This window comes from Vidua macroura, chromosome 35, assembly GCF_024509145.1.
Source record: "Vidua macroura isolate BioBank_ID:100142 chromosome 35, ASM2450914v1, whole genome shotgun sequence".
Taxonomy (NCBI): Eukaryota; Metazoa; Chordata; class Aves; order Passeriformes; family Viduidae; genus Vidua; species Vidua macroura.
In genome coordinates, this window is record NC_071605.1 from 510550 (window position 1) to 525435 (window position 14886).

The window sequence follows — 14886 nt, forward strand, 5'->3', positions numbered from 1 at the left end:
GGGCAGGAAGGGGCAGGAATGGGCAGGAAGGGGCAGGAAGGGGCAGGAACGGGCAGGAAGGGGCAGGAACGGGCAGGAACGGGCAGGAAGGGGCAGGAAGGGGCAGGACAGGGCAGGAAGGGGCAGGAACGGGCAGGAAGGGGCAGGAAGGGGCAGGAAGGGGCAGGAACGGACAGGAACGGGCAGGAAGGAGCAGGAAGGGGCAGGAAGGGGCAGGACAGGGCAGGAAGGGGCAGGAAGGGGCAGGAAGGGGCAGGAAGGGGCAGGAACGGGCAGGAAGGGGCAGGAAAAGGCAGGAAGGGACAGGAAGGGGCAGGAAGGGGCAGGAAGGGGCAGGAATGGGCAGGAAGGGGCAGGAAGGGGCAGGAAAGGGGCAGGAACGGGCAGGAAGGGACAGGAACAGGCAGGAAGGGACAGGAAGGGGCAGGAAGGGGCAGGAAGGGGCAGGAACGGGCAGGAAGGGGCAGGAAGGGACAGGAAGGGGCAGGAAGGGGCAGGAAGGGGCAGGAAGGGGCAGGAATGGGCAGGAAGGGGCAGGAAGGGGCAGGAACGGGCAGGAAGGGGCAGGAAAAGGCAGGAAGGGACAGGAAGGGGCAGGAAGGGGCAGGAAGGGGCAGGAAGGGGCAGGAACGGGCAGGAAGGGGCAGGAACGATCAGGAATGGGCAGGAACGGGCAGGAAGGGACAGGAAGGGGCAGGAAGGGACAGGAACGGGCAAGGAAGGGGCAGGAAGGGACAGGAAGGGACAGGTAGGGGCAGGAACGATCAGGAATGGGCAGGAAGGGGCAGGAAGGGGCAGGAAGGGGCAGGAAGGGTCAGGAACGGGCAGCACATCCCGCGGGAGAAGGACGGGCCGGCCGCCCCGAGAGAGGGCGGCCCCGGGGCCACAGGGGCAAGGAGCCACGGCGCCAGGCTCAGGTGCCACCAGCAGCACGAGCACCCTTTCCAGCAGCCCCGGGGCACGGCCCCGCGCGCCCCGACCGCCCCCCGTGTGCCCGGCCAGCCCGGGCCCGGGCTCTGAGCCGCCCACCGATGCCACGGGAGCCTCGGGGCTCAGTGGCCACGCGGTGCCCGCCCTCACCTCCCGCTTCCAGCGTGCCAGCCACTCGTCCCGCTTCCTCTTGCTGATGTAGTAGGGGTCCCCGGCCTGGAAGGTGTGCCGCTGCATCGGCCGCTGCCGCAGGCTCGACTCCCAGCCCAGCCCGCCGCGGAGCCGCCCGCGCGAGCCCTGCCACAGACAGACAGCGGGGTCAGGCCACCGGCCGCGGCCCGGCCTCGGGGGGCTGCGGGGGGCACACGGGCAAGGCGGGCACTGCCTGCCTGGGCTCACGTGGGCACGGGAACGGGGCCTGGCCCACGTGTGCAGCGGGACCTGGCGGCCAGAGATTCGATACTGGGGAGAAGTTCTTCCCCGTGGGGTGGTGACGCCCTGGCACAGGGTGCTCAGAGACGCTGTGGGAGTGTCCCAGGGCAGAGTGGGCATGGCGTGGAGCAGCTTGGTCTAGCGGATGGTGTCCCTGGCCATGGATGAGCTTTGAGGCCCCTTCCAGCAGTCTGGGATTCAATGACCTGGATGCCATGGCATCAGAGCACACCCAGCTGCACCTTGGTGGGCACCACCGGCACCATCCAGGCACGGACCCCCCCCAAACAGATCCAACGCGCTGTGCCCAGAGGGAACCGAGGGGAGGCGAGGGGTCAGCCTGGGCAGGCACCATCCCTCGTGGAGGGATGGAGGGGGGCACTGACCCGGCACATCCTGGTGCCACCTGGTGCCCACACAGCAGCCAGAGCTGCCCCGTGCCTGGCTGTGTCGTGCCATGGGAGCCCAGGACCCCCGTCCTGTGGGGATGTGGGCCCTGCTGCTCCCCCACGGCCACCGGTGCCCAGGGAGCAGGGAGAGATGGTGCCTGTGGGCACGAGGAGGCCGTGGTGGGCTGTGGGGCCGTGCCTGTCTCCTGGGGTGGGCTCTGCCCATCTCCTGGGGTGGCTGTGGGGCTGTGCCCATCTCCTGGGGTGGGCTCTGCCCATCTCCTGGGGTGGCTGTGGGGCTGTTCCCATCTCTTGGGGTGTGCTGTGCCCATCTCTTGGGGTGGCTGTGGGGCCATGCCCGTCTCCTGGGGTGGACTCTGCCCATCTCCTGGGGTGGGCGTGGGGCTCTGCCCATCTCTTGGGGTGGCTGTGGGGCCGTGCCCATCTCCTGGGGTGGGCTCTGCCCATCTCCTGGGGTGGGCGTGGGGCTCTGCCCATCTCTTGGGGTGGCTGTGGGGCCGTGCCCATCTCCTGGGGTGGGCTCTGCCCATCTCCTGGGGTAGCTGTGGGGCTCTGCCCATCTCTTGGGGTGGCTGTGGGGCTGTTCCCATCTCCTGGGGTGGGCGTGGGGCTGTTCCCATCTCCTGGGGTGGGCTCTGCCCATCTCCTGGGGTGGGCGTGGGGCTCTGCCCATCTCTTGGGGTGGCTGTGGGGCTGTTCCCATCTCCCGGGGTGGGCGTGGGGCTGTGCCCATCTCCTGGGGTGGGCTGTTCCCATCTCTTGGGGTGGGCTCTGCCCATCTCCTGGGGTGGCTGTGGGGCTGTGCCCATCCCCTGGGGTGGCTGTGGGGCTCTGCCCATCTCCTGGGGTGGGCGTGGGGCTGTGCCCATCTCCTGGGGTGGGCTCTGCCCATCTCTTGGGGTGGCTGTGGGGCTGTTCCCATCTCCTGGGGTGTGCTGTGCCCATCCCCTGGGGTGGCTGTGGGGCTCTGCCCATCTCCTGGGGTGTGCTGTGCCCATCTCCCGGGGTGGGCTCTGCCCATCTCCCGGGCACAGCCTGGCAGGATCCAGCCCCAGGCCGTACTTGCCTCCATTTTCAGCGTGTCGAAGTTGTTTTCCTCCTTCTCGTCCTTGCCTGCGCACGGAACAGAGAGCGGCCGTCAGCCGGCGTGGGCGCGGGGCGCTGGGGCCCACCGGGGACTCCACGGGGCCCACCCGGCCCGTCCGGAGCCCACCCAGCACCGGGCGCGGGTCCCGGGCGGGCGCTGCTCCTGCCCCGGCCGGGTTTGGGGGTCCGGGGCAGTGACCCCCCCGGCGGGCAGGGGAAGCGGCGCAGCCCCGCTGCTTCCTGTGCTCTCGGCACATCCGCGCCGCGGGTCTGCCGAGGCGCTGCCAGGAAAGCGGCTAAAAATATCCCCGAGTGTTTCGGGGGGTGAGAAGCGCCGGGGGGAGCGGGGCACTGCTGAGTGCGGGGGGGGCTCCCTCAGCACCTGGCCCTGCCTGCTGGCCACTGGCCACCCTGGCACGGAGCCCGGGGTGGCCCCAGCCCCGTGTGACACCGGGATGGTTACCCCTGGCACACGGGGATCCAGCCCCCCCGCGGCAGCTGGAGCCCCTGAGGTGGAGAGCAGCCCAGAGCTGTGCTCGGAGTGCTGGGGGGCACCAGGGGACACGGGGGGAACAAGGGGGGACATCGCAGGACAGCGTGGCACGCTGCAGGACGCTGGGGGACACCTTGGGACGCCGGGGAGCAGAGCGTGTGTGCACTCCAGGTGTGCCCAGGCACCCCATCCTCACCCACAGGGATCTCAGGTGGGGAAACTGAGGCACGGGAGAGAGGGCCTGGCCTGTTCTGAGATGCTGGTCCCCCCTCTGTCACCGGGACTGGTCAGACTGCGGGGCACTGACTGAAGCGGGCATTTCCCGTGGCTCATCCCAGGCACGGGACCCCGGCAGGAGCCGAGCCCGGCGCTGGAAGGTGCCGGTGACCCCGGCCCGGGCACGGCCGGAGCGCTGGAAACGGCTCCGTGCGGGCGGGCGGGAGGAAGGGACGGCCGCCCCGGGCCCCCGGGACCGCTGGGACACCGCAGCCGGCCGTCCCCGCACCCGCAGCCGGGTCCGGCTGCCCTCGGGCTGCCCGGGGCCCGCCCCAGCCGCCGCGCTCCCCGCTCCCCCCGCCGCGGCTGCGGCGCTCCCGCGGCTGCGCCTCGTGACTGCGGCAGCATCTGCAGCGTGCGGCTCATCCGCGCATCCATCCCGCCATGCCTGCCTCTGCCAGCCCTGTCCGTGCCTCTGCCAGCCCTGTCCGTGCCTCTGCCAGCCCTGTCCGTGCCTCTGCCAGCCCTGTCCGTGCCTCTGCCAGCCCTGTCCGTGCCTCTGCCAGCTCCATCCCTGCCTGCCCCAGCCATCCCTGCCTGCCCCAGCCATCCCTGCCTGCCCCAGCCATGCCTGCCTCTTCCAGCTCCATCCCTGCCTGCCCCAGTCATCCCAGCTTCTTCCACCTCCCTCCCTGCCTCTGCCAGCTCTGTCCGTGCCTCTGCCAGCCCCGTCCCTGCCTGCCCCAGCCATGCCTGCCTCTTCCAGCTCCATCCCTGCCTACCCCAGCTCCATCCCTGCCTCTGCCAGCTCCATGCCTGCCTCTTCCAGCTCCATCCCTGCCTGCCCCAGCCATTCCAGCTTCTTCCACCTCCATCCCTGCCTCTGCCAGCTCCGTCCCTGCCTGCCTCAGCTCCGTCCCTGCCTGCCCCAGCTCTGTCCGTGCCTCTTCCAGCTCCATCCCTGCCTGCCCCAGCCATTCCAGCTTCTTGCACCTCCATCCCTGCCTCTGCCAGCTCCATCTCTGCCTGCCCCAGCCGTCCCTGCCTGCCCCAGCCATGCCTGCCTCTTCCAACTCCATCCCAGCCTCTTCCAGCTCCGTCCCTGCCTGCCCCAGCCATCCCTGTCTGCCCCAGCCATCCCAGCTTCTTGCACCTCCATCCCAGCTTCTTCCACTTCCATCCCTGCCTCTGCCAGCTCCATCCCTGCCTGCCCCAGCCATGCCTGCCTCTTCCACCTCCATCCCAGCCCCTTCCACCTCCATTCCTGCCTCTGCCAGCTCTATTCCTGCTTGCCCCAGCCACTCCTGCCTCTTCCAGCTCCGTCCCAGCTGCTCTGTCCATCCATCCCTCCCTGCTCAGCACTGGCTGGCATGGCTGGCCGGTCAGTCTCTGTGATGATTCCAGTCAGGACGGCCCAAGTGCCAGAGCTGGGAACGCTGAGAAGGCTGTCCCGAGGTGCAGAGGGACCGTGTGGGGTCCAGCCTGGCCTCTGCTCCTGTCCCCGGGAGCGCTGAGACACCTGCAGAGCCCTCCCTGCCGCTGTCACACCCGCGATCCCCGGGGCCCGCTCTGCTCCGGGCTCAGCACCCGCAGCTCCCTCAGCCTTACCCCGGCACAGGCGCTCCAGCCCTGCAGCATCACAGGCTGCTCGGCGGGCTGTCCCCAGCTTGTCCCTGTCCCCCCTGACACGGCCCCAGAAATGCCCCGGGACCCCCCGTGCCCCAGCCGGGTACAGCCGGCACTGACCCCTCAGCATGGCGCTGGTCCCTGTGCCCTGCCTGTCCCCGGAGGCCAGCACCTCCTGGGCACCGTGGCCCCCAGCACGGGCAGGGCTGCCGCGGGTGCCAGGGAGGTGCCACAGGTGCACAGGGATGGGCTGGCACCGCGGGGCACCGAGCACCAGGAGCCCAGTCCCTGTTGCTGCTGTCAGGAAAGGCGATGATGGGGGACGGGATGAGCACGTGGGGATTGTCCCCCCCCACCCCAAATCCTGCATGGCATGGAGGGGCTCAGCCCTTCCTCCTCCTCCTCCTCCTCCTCCTCCTCCTCCTGCGGCAGCGCTGCCCAGCCCAGAGCCCTCATGGAGGGGGACAGCAGAGCCAGGGGTCCCTGGGGGTCAGGGGTCTCTGGGTGTCGGTGGTCTCTGGGACCAGGGGTCCCTGAGGGTCAGGGGTCTCTGGGGGGTCAGGGGTCTCTTTGGGGTCAGGGGTCTCTGGGGGTCGGTGGTCTCTGGGACCGGGGGTCTCTGGGGGTCAGGGGTCTCTAGGGGGGGTCAGGGGTCTCTAGGGGAGCGGGGGTCCCTGGGGGTCAGGGGTCTCTGAGGGTCAGGGGTCCCTGGGGGTCAGGGGTATCTGAGGGGCCGGGGTCCTTTGGGGCTGGGGGTCTCTGGGGGTCAGGGGTCTCTAGGGGGGGTCAGGGGTCTCTACAGGAGTGGGGATCCCTGGTGGCCAGGGGTCCCTGGGGCTGGGGGTTCCTGGGGGTCAGGGGTCTCTGGGGCTGGGGGTCTCTGGGGGTCAGGGGTCTCTAGGGGGGTCAGGGGTCTCTGAGGATCAGGGGTCCCTGGGGTCAGGGGTCTCTGGGGCTGGAGGTTTCTGGGGGTCAGGGGTCTCTGAGGGTCAGGGGTCTCTGAGGATCAGGGGTCCCTGGGGACCAGGGTTCTCTGGGGGTCAGGGGTCTCTGGGGCTGGAGTTTTCTGGGGGTCAGGGGTCTCTGGGGGCCGGGGGTCTCTGGGGGTCAGTGGTCTCTGGGACCGGGGATCTCTGGGGGTCAAGGGTCTCTGAGGATCAGGGGTCCCTGAGGGTCGGTGGTCTCTGGGACCAGGGATCCCTGGGGGGCCGGACGTCTTTGGGGCTGGGGGTCTCTGGGGGTCAGGGGTCTCTGGGGGTCAGTGGTCTCTGGGACCGGGGATCTCTGGGGGTCAGGGGTCTCTGAGGATCAGGGGTCCCTGGGGTCAGGGGTCTCTGGGGCTGGAGGTCTCTGAGGATCAGGGGTCCCTGGGGTCAGGGGTCTCTGGGGCTGGAGGTCTCTGGGGGGCCGGGGGTCCCAGGGGGGCCGGGCCCCTGGAGCGGGGAGCCCCCCGGGGCTGAGCTCTTACTTTTCTCTGTGGCCTCCAGGAGTTTCCTCCTCCCGCGTTTCTTCTGGGGGTCGGAAGGGGCCAGCTCACCCTCATCGCCCGGGGCGTCCAGGCCCTCCTTGGGGGTGCAGCGGCCGTTCTCCAGCGCCCGGCCCGTCTCTCCGTCCGCCAGGCTCTCCGTCTCGTCCTCCTCGGGCCGGCCGCCCTTGGGGCTGGCCCCGGCCTCCTCCGCGTCGCCCTCCACGTCCCCGTTGGGCAGCGGCTCGGCGGGACTGGCCTCCGGGCACGGCGGGGGGCACTTGGGGACGGCCGCGGTGTCTTTGGGGGTGTCGCTGCTTTCCGCCTGCTGGGAGGAGGGGAAGGGCTGCGCTCGGTGCTGCCACGGGGGCTCGGTACCCTGAAAAGCCCCGGGCCCGCGTGTGACGGCTGCTGCTGCTTGCCCTGGAGCCTTGGCAGCAGGACGCGGTGTCGCAGCAGGGCCGGGACACGTGGATGTGACACCCTCGTGACCAGGACACGCTGCTGTGTCACCCTGAGGAGCAGGGCGCTCTCGGGACCGGGGCACACCGTGCGTGTGACATCCTCACGGACCGGGACACATTTCCATGGCCTCAGGGCCAGGACACGTTACAGCAACACCCTCAGACCATGAGACGATGTCACCGCACCCTCAGGACCAGGACAGAGTGACAAGATACCTTTGGGACAGTGACAAAATGCCGTGACATCCTCCGGACCGTAACAAAAGGTGGCACACCGTGAGGATCAGGACATGGAGCCACAGAACAGTCGGGACCAGGACACAAGGACACGGCACCTTTTGGACTGGGATACAGCACCGTGGCACCCTCAGGAGCAGGACACGGGGACGTGGCACCCTCAGGAGCAGGACACAGGGACGTGGCACCCTCAGGAGCAGGACACAGGGACGTGGCACCCTCAGGAGCAAGACACGGGGACATGGCACCGCAGGGACCTGGACATGCTGCCATGGCACCACAGGAGCAGGACACAGGGACGTGGCACCACAGGAGCAGGACACGGGGACGTGGCACCCTCAGGAGCAGGACACGGGGACGTGGCACCACAGGAGCAGGACACGGGGACGTGGCACCCTCAGGAGCAGGACACGGGGACGTGGCACCCTCAGGAGCAGGACACGGGGACGTGGCACCACAGGAGCAGGACACGGGGACGTGGCACCCTCAGGAGCAGGACACGGGGATGTGGCACCCTCAGGACGGACAGCCAGGGGACAGCCAGGGGACAGCCAGGGGGCCCTTGGTGTGCCCATCACCACTGGCATGGGCACACGGGACAGGGGAGAGTGTCAGGGACAGGCAGAGCGAGGCCCTGGGATAAGCTCGTGACACACACACGTGCAGGTGTGCGTGTGTGACAGGTGTGTGACAGGTGAGTGTGTGTGACAGGTGGGTGTGTGTGACAGGTGTGTGTGTGTGACAGGTGTGTGACAGGTATGTGTGTGTGTGACAGGTGTGTGACAGGTGTGTGTGTGTGACAGGTAGGTGTGTGACAGGTGTGTGTGTGTGACAGGTGTGTGTGTGTGACAGGTGTGTGACAGGTGTGTGTGTGTGTGACAGGTGTGTGTGTGACAGGTGTGTGACAGGTATGTGTGTGTGTGACAGGTGTGTGACAGGTGAGTGTGTTACAGGTGAGTGTGCGTGTGTGACAGATGTGTGACAGGTGTGAGTGTGTGACATGTGAGTGTGTGACAGGTGAGTGTGTGACAAGTGTGTGTGTGACAGGTGTGTGTGACAGGTGTGTGTGTGACAGTTGAGTGTGTGTGTGTGAAAGGTGAGTGTGTTACAGGTCAGTGTGTGTGTGACAGATGTGCGTGTGACAGGTGTGTGTGTGTGACAGGTGACTGTGTGTGACAGGTGTGTGTGTGTGTGTGTGTGACAGGTGTGTGTGTGTGTGTGTGACAGGTGTGTGTGTGCGTGTGACAGGTGACTGTGTGTGACAGGTGTGTGTGACAGGTGTGTGTGTGTGTGACAGGTGAGTGTGTGTGTGACAGGCAGAGCCCAGCATCGGGAGCAGGAGTCACAGCTTGGCCCGGCCCATCCCATCCCATCCCATCCCATCCCATCCCATCCCATCCCATCCCATCCCATCCCATCCATCCCATCCCATCCCATCCCCTGATCCCATCCCATCCCATCCCATCCATCCCATCCCGGCGGTTTCCGTGGCAGGGACAGTGGAGGTGCCGCTGTGGCTCCGCCGAGCTGGCGCTGGCACAGCCCTGGCAGGGCGGGCACAGCCCGGGCCAGCCCCGCTGTGTCCCCTCGGTGCCCTCCCGGGGGTGCAGCCCCCGTGCCACGACACCCCTTCCTCAGAGCTGGCCCTCAGCGCCCCCGGACAGCGGGGTGACACAGGGCACAGGGTGACAGCGGGGCACAGGGTGACAGCGGGGCACAGAGTGACACAGGGCACAGGGTGACAGCGGGGCACAGGGTGACAGCTGGGTACAGGGTGACTCCTGGGCACAGGGTGACAGCAGAGCACAGGGTGACAGCGGGGCACAGGGACAGGGTGACAGTGGGGCACAGGGTGACAGCGGGGCACAGGGACAGGGTGACAGTGGGGCACAGGGTGACAGTGGGGCACAGGGTGACAGCGGGGCACAGGCACAGGGTGACAGTGGGGCACAGGGTGACAGCGGGGCACAGGGACAGGGTGACAGTGGGGCACAGGGTGACAGCAGGGCACAGGGTGACAGCGGGGCACAGGGTGACAGCGGGGCACAGGCACAGGGTGACAGCGGGGCACAGGGTGACAGCTGGGCACAGGGTGACAGCGGGGCACAGGGTGACAGTGGGGCACAGGGTGACAGCGGGGCACAGGGACAGGGTGACAGCTGGGCACAGGGTGACAGCTGGGCACAGGGTGACAGCGGGGCACAGGGTGACAGTGGGGCACAGGGACAGGGTGACAGCTGGGCACAGGGTGACTCCTGGGCACAGGGTGACTCCTGGGCACAGGCACAGGGTGCCAGCTGGGCACAGGGTGACAGCAGGGCACAGGGACAGGGTGACTCCTGGGCACAGAGTGACTCCTGGGTACAGGGACAGGGTGACAGCTGGGTACAGGGACAGGGTGACTCCTGGGCACAGGGTGACAGCGGGGCACAGGGTGACAGCTGGGCACAGGGTGACTCCTGGGCACAGGCACAGGGTGACACCTGGGCACAGGGTGACACCTGGGCACAGAGTGACAGCTGGGCACAGGGTGACAGCCGGTGTCACCCCACTGGCACTGACACCCCCGGACAGACCCTGGAGCTGCTGCCGCTCCCTCCTGGTGGCCCCGGTGTCCTCCCGCAGCACAGGAGGGGTGGCACGGTGTAGAGCCAGGGCACGATGACAGGGTGGCACAGCACGATGCCAGCGTGGCACGGTGGGCAGGGGACCCTTCCTGCCTGTCCCCAGTGAACTACAGGTGCCACGATGGTGGCAGGGCCCGGGAGGGGACGCGGTACAGCCGGGGGGCCTTGGTGTGTAACAAGGCACAAGCTCGAGGGGGATGGCAGGTGACAGGCAGTGAGGTCCCTGAGGGGTGCCACAGGGCACAGGATGCCCTGGCCTGTCCCCCCTGGCCTGTCCCCTCTGGTCTGTCCCCCCTGTCCCCCCTGGCCTGTCCCCCCTGGCCTGTTCTCCATGGCCTGTTCCCCCATGGCCTATCTCCTCTGGCCTGTCCCCTCCTGTCCATTCTAGCCTGTCCCCCCTGTCCCCCCTGGCCTGTCCCTTCCTGGCCTGTCCCCCCTGGCCTGTCCCTTCCTGGTCTGTCCCCCCCTATCCCCCCTGGCCTGTCCCCCCTGTCCCCTCTGGCCTGTCCCCTCCTGGCCTGTCCCCTCCTGGCCTGTCCCCCCTGCCCCCCCAGTCTGTCCCCTCTGTCCCCCTGGTCTGTCCCTCCCTCTCCCCCCTGGCCTGTCCCCTCTGTCCCCCCGGTTTGTCCCCCGGTCTGTCCCCCGGTCTGTCCCCCTGTCCCCCGGCGAGGGCCCGGTGCCCCGAGCAGACAGCGGTGCCATGCCGGTCCATGCACGAGGGCACGGCCGGGCTTTGAGGGGCCCGAGGCCGGACCTTGGCGTGCCCGGCCGGGGGACGCGCAGCCCCGGAGGGCCAGACAGCCACCAGGGCCAGGGGGTGGCAGCAGGGACAGCGGGGACACCGCAGCGTGGCCCGGGAGCGGCGCAGGGAGCTGGAACCGGGCACGATGGGTGCCAGGGAGCAAAGTCCCTGTCAGTCCCACATGGAGCGGCAAGCAGGACGGGTCCTGAGCCAGGACGGGACCCAAATCAGGATGGGACCTAAACCAGGACGGGTCCTGAGCCAGGATGGGACCCAAACCAGGACGGGTCCTGAGCCAGGACGGGTTCTAAACCAGGACGGGTCCTGAGCCAGGATGGGACCCAAATCAGGATGGGTCCTAAGCCAGGACAAGACCCAAACCAGGACGGGTTCTAAACCAGGACGGGTCCTGAGCCAGGACAGGACCCAAACCAGGACAGGACCCAAACCAGGACGGGTCCTAAGCCAAGATGGGTCCTAAGCCAGGACAGGGCCTAAGCCAGGACAGGTCCCAAACCAGGACGGGTCCCAAATCAGGACGGGTCCTAAACCAGGACGGGTCCTAAGCCAGGACGGGTCCTAAGCCAGGACAGGACCCAAACCAGGACAGGACCCAAACCAGGAAAGATCCTAAGCCAGGACAGGTCCCAAACCAGGACGGGTGCTAAACCAGGACGGGTTCTAAACCAGGACAGGACCCAAACCAGAACAGGTCCCGACCAGGATGGTTCCCAGACCAGGATGGTTCCCAGACCAGGACACCGTTGCACCCCAGTCCCTGGAGGGCCTCGGGTGCCATTCCCCGAGGCAGCTCACGGGGTCCCGGCGCCCCTGGCCCCGCTCCCGCCTCTGCTGGGGCCGCATCCGCGCCGAGAACAATCGCAGGGGCCGTGGGGCTTCCCGGGAGGAAACGGGACGGCCGGCGCTGTGCTCCAGAGCAGGCGCAGGGGCTGCGGGCCGTGGGGGTTCAGGGGGGCAGTGGGGTTCAAGGAGGCTGTGGGGCTCAGGGGGGCTGTGGGGTTCAGGGAGGCTGTGGGGTGCAGGGGGGCAGTGGGCTCTGGAGGGGCTGTGGGGTGCAGGGGGGCTGTAGGGGTGCAGGGGAGCTGTGGGGTGCAGGGGGGCTCTGGGGGGGCTGTGGGGTTCAGGGGGGCTGTGGGGCTCAGGGAGGCTGTGGGGCTCAGGAGGCTGTGGGGTGCAGGGCGGCTGAGGGTGCTGGGAAGCTGTGGGGCTCAGGGAGGCTGTGAGGTTCAGGGGGGCTGTGGGGCTCAGGAAGGCTGTGGGGTGCAAGGAGGCTGTGGGGTTCAAGGGGGCTGTGGGCTCTGGAGGGGATGTGGGGTTCAGGGGGCCTGTGGGGCTCAGGGGGGCTGTGGGCTCTGGGGGGGCTGAGTGGCTCAGGGGGGCTGTGGGGCTCAGGGAGGCTGTGGGGCTCAGGGGGGCTGTGGGGTTCAGGGGGTCTGTGGGGCTCAGGAAGGCTTTGGGGTGCAGGGGGGCTCTGTGGGGCTCTGTGGGGCTCAGCCCAGCCCCTCGCTGGGACAGCCCCGGGGGCTCGGCCGGTGTGGGGTGCCGGGCACGCGTGGCACAGGCTGCCCTTGGTGCTGCCAGGCTTTGGCAGCGGCACCGGGACCGGCCGTCGGCGCCGGGCGGGCGGTGCCACCGGACAGCGAGGGTCCTGGGATGAGAACACCGGGGCAGGACGGGCACCGCGTCCCCTCCTGCCAGGACAGGGACAGGGACACGCCGCACACCCGGCCTGGCACGGCCCCGTGCGTCCCACCCGGCCAACACCCGCTGGCAGCCCCTCTGTGGCTGGCCAAACCTGGCACCCCAGCTTGCCTACCTGGGCCAGCAGCGGACCCCGGCTCAGCACGTCCCGGTGCTGCCACTCAGCCTGGGCCAGGGAGGGCAAGGGGGCGGCAGGAGCCACCCCCGGCCTGTCCCCTGCCCGTCCCCGTCCCCGCCAAGGGCCGGCGGCGGAGCCTTCCTGCCCACCCACCCCACGCTTCCTCCGGCTGCCGGGCCCTGGGAACAAGGTCTGCCTTTCTGCTGCTCCCTCCCCTGCGCTGGGCCCCGGCCAAGGAGCCTGCTCTGCACGGCCCTGGGGACACAGGGGACACTGGGGACACTCCCTGCCAAGGAGCCTGCTCTGCACGGCCCTGGGGACACAGGGTGACACTGGGGACAGTCCCCACCAAGGAGCCTGCTCTGCACGGCCCCGTGCCCTCCCCACTGCCCTGGGGACACAGGGGACACTGGAGACAGTCCCTGCCAAGGACCCTGCTCTGCACGGCCCCCAGGACACAGGGTGACACTGGGGACAGTCCCTGCCAAGGAGCCTGCTCTGCACGGCCCCGTGCCCTCCCCACTGCCCTGGGGACACAGGGTGACACTGGGGACAGTCCCCGGCCAAGGAGCCTGCTCTGCACGGCCCTGGGGACACAGGGGACACTGGGGACAGTCCCTGCCAAGGAGCCTGCTCTGCACGGTCCTGGGGACACAGGGTGACACTGGGGACAGTCCCTGCCAAGGAGCCTGCTCTGCACGGTCCTGGGGACACAGGGGACACTGGGGACAGTCCCCGCCAAGGAGCCTGCTCTGCACGGCCCTGTGCCCTCCCCACTGCTCAGGGACACAGGGTGACATGGGACAGTCCCCAGTCCCCACCAAGGACCCTGCTCTGCACGGCCCCGTGCCCTCCCCACTGCCCTGGGGACACAGGGGACACTGGGGACAGTCCCCACCAAGGAGCCTGCTCTGCACGGCCCCGTGCCCTCCCCACTGCTCTGGGGACACAGGGGACACTGGGGACACTCCCCGGAGAGGGATGACAGGGGTTGGCACTCGGGGACCCTCGTGCCCACCCCAGCCCGGGGAAGGTGCCCCTGTCACCCTGTCACCCTGGCAGAGCCGCCCTGCTGAGGGGTGTCCCTCTGCCAGGCGCAGCTGGGACTGGGGACGCTGCTCCCGTGGCACGCCACTGCCAGGCTCAGCCTGGTACGGCCCGGCACAGCTCGGCGTGGCCTGGCACAGCTCGCCCACGCCGTGACACCCGTCCCCAGAGGGCTGTGCCCGGCCAGCCTCCTGCCAGCTCCCCCTCCAGCGCCCTGTGCCCTCTCACACCGCTGACCGGCCACGTGCCGGCCCACCAGGACCCTGGGCACGACTGCCGGGGGCCCCTGGCCGGCACCCACAGGGCCAGGCTGGTGCCTGTGGCGTGTGCCAGCTCCCCTCAGCCTGCTCCGGTGCCCCCGGCGCAGCGGGCTCTCCTCAGGGAGGATAATTTTAGTAGCTCACGTCCGTAGGGGCTTCCCTGGCAGTGCCCGGGGCTGGCCACGCCAGCTCTGCTCTCTTGGCACTGGGAGCTGCCGGCCAAAGGGCCAGCACCGGCACCAGCATCAGCACCAGCACCGGCACTAGCTCTGGCACCATCTCTGGCACCAGCTCTGGCACCAGCGCCGGCACCAGCACCGACACCAGCACCGACATCAGCTCTGGCAACAGCACCAGCACCAGCTCTGGCGCTGGCACCAGAACCAGCACCACCACCAGCACCAGCTCTGGCACCAGCGCCAGCTCTGACACCAGCACCAGCTCTGGCACCAGCGCCAGCTCTGACACCAGCACCAGCTCTGGCACCGGCAGCAGCACCGGCACAGCGCGGCTGTGTTGGGGCACACAGGGACGGGCACCCACCCCCGGGGCGGGCTGTGCCCGCTGCCCTGGCATTGCTGCCATTCCTCCGTCGTGCCGGGGGGTTCCTGGGGCCGCCGGCTGCGCCGGCCGGAGCCCCGCAGGCTCCCAGGCCCGGCCGTCGCCGCAGCGCTCTCCGCTTGCTCCCGTGCCAGCATTGTTCTTCCAGCAGCGGCTCCCCCTCCCCGGCACGTTCCGGCGCGAGCCCGGCCAGCCCCGCACAGCCCCCGGCCCAGGTGATGCTGCCCCGGCTTTGCCGTGCCCCTGGCACCGGCATGGCAGGGATCAGGGACCGTCGGGACAGGCGGCCTGGACCTGAAACGTCCCAGCACAGGATGAAGCCTTCCGGCTGCCAGAAACTCCTCCAGAGAGGATTTGCGGCCTTCTAAGGGTGAAGATGCCTCAGCTCTGTTTGTCCCCCGGGCCCTGCTCGTTGCCCTGGCCCACCCATTGCCCTGGGCCTGTTTGTCA

General features: G+C 69.1%; 1 protein-coding gene across 4 annotated transcripts in view; it reads right to left on the bottom strand.

Annotated features, from left to right (window-relative positions):
• DNMT3A (DNA methyltransferase 3 alpha) overlaps positions 1-14886 on the bottom strand; it is a 46512-nt gene that overhangs the window by 16940 nt on the left and 14686 nt on the right. For 2 of the 4 annotated variants that reach the window (XM_054002063.1, XM_054002059.1), the window contains exons 4-6: positions 6662-6986; positions 2839-2885; positions 1081-1227 (exon numbers count right to left, since the gene is read on the bottom strand). In XM_054002063.1, the coding sequence (XP_053858038.1) occupies positions 1081-1227; positions 2839-2885; positions 6662-6986 (519 nt within the window). The remainder of the gene's footprint in view (positions 1-1080; positions 1228-2838; positions 2886-6661; positions 6987-14886) is intronic. The other 2 variants (XM_054002061.1, XM_054002062.1) reach the window with 2 other exon arrangements.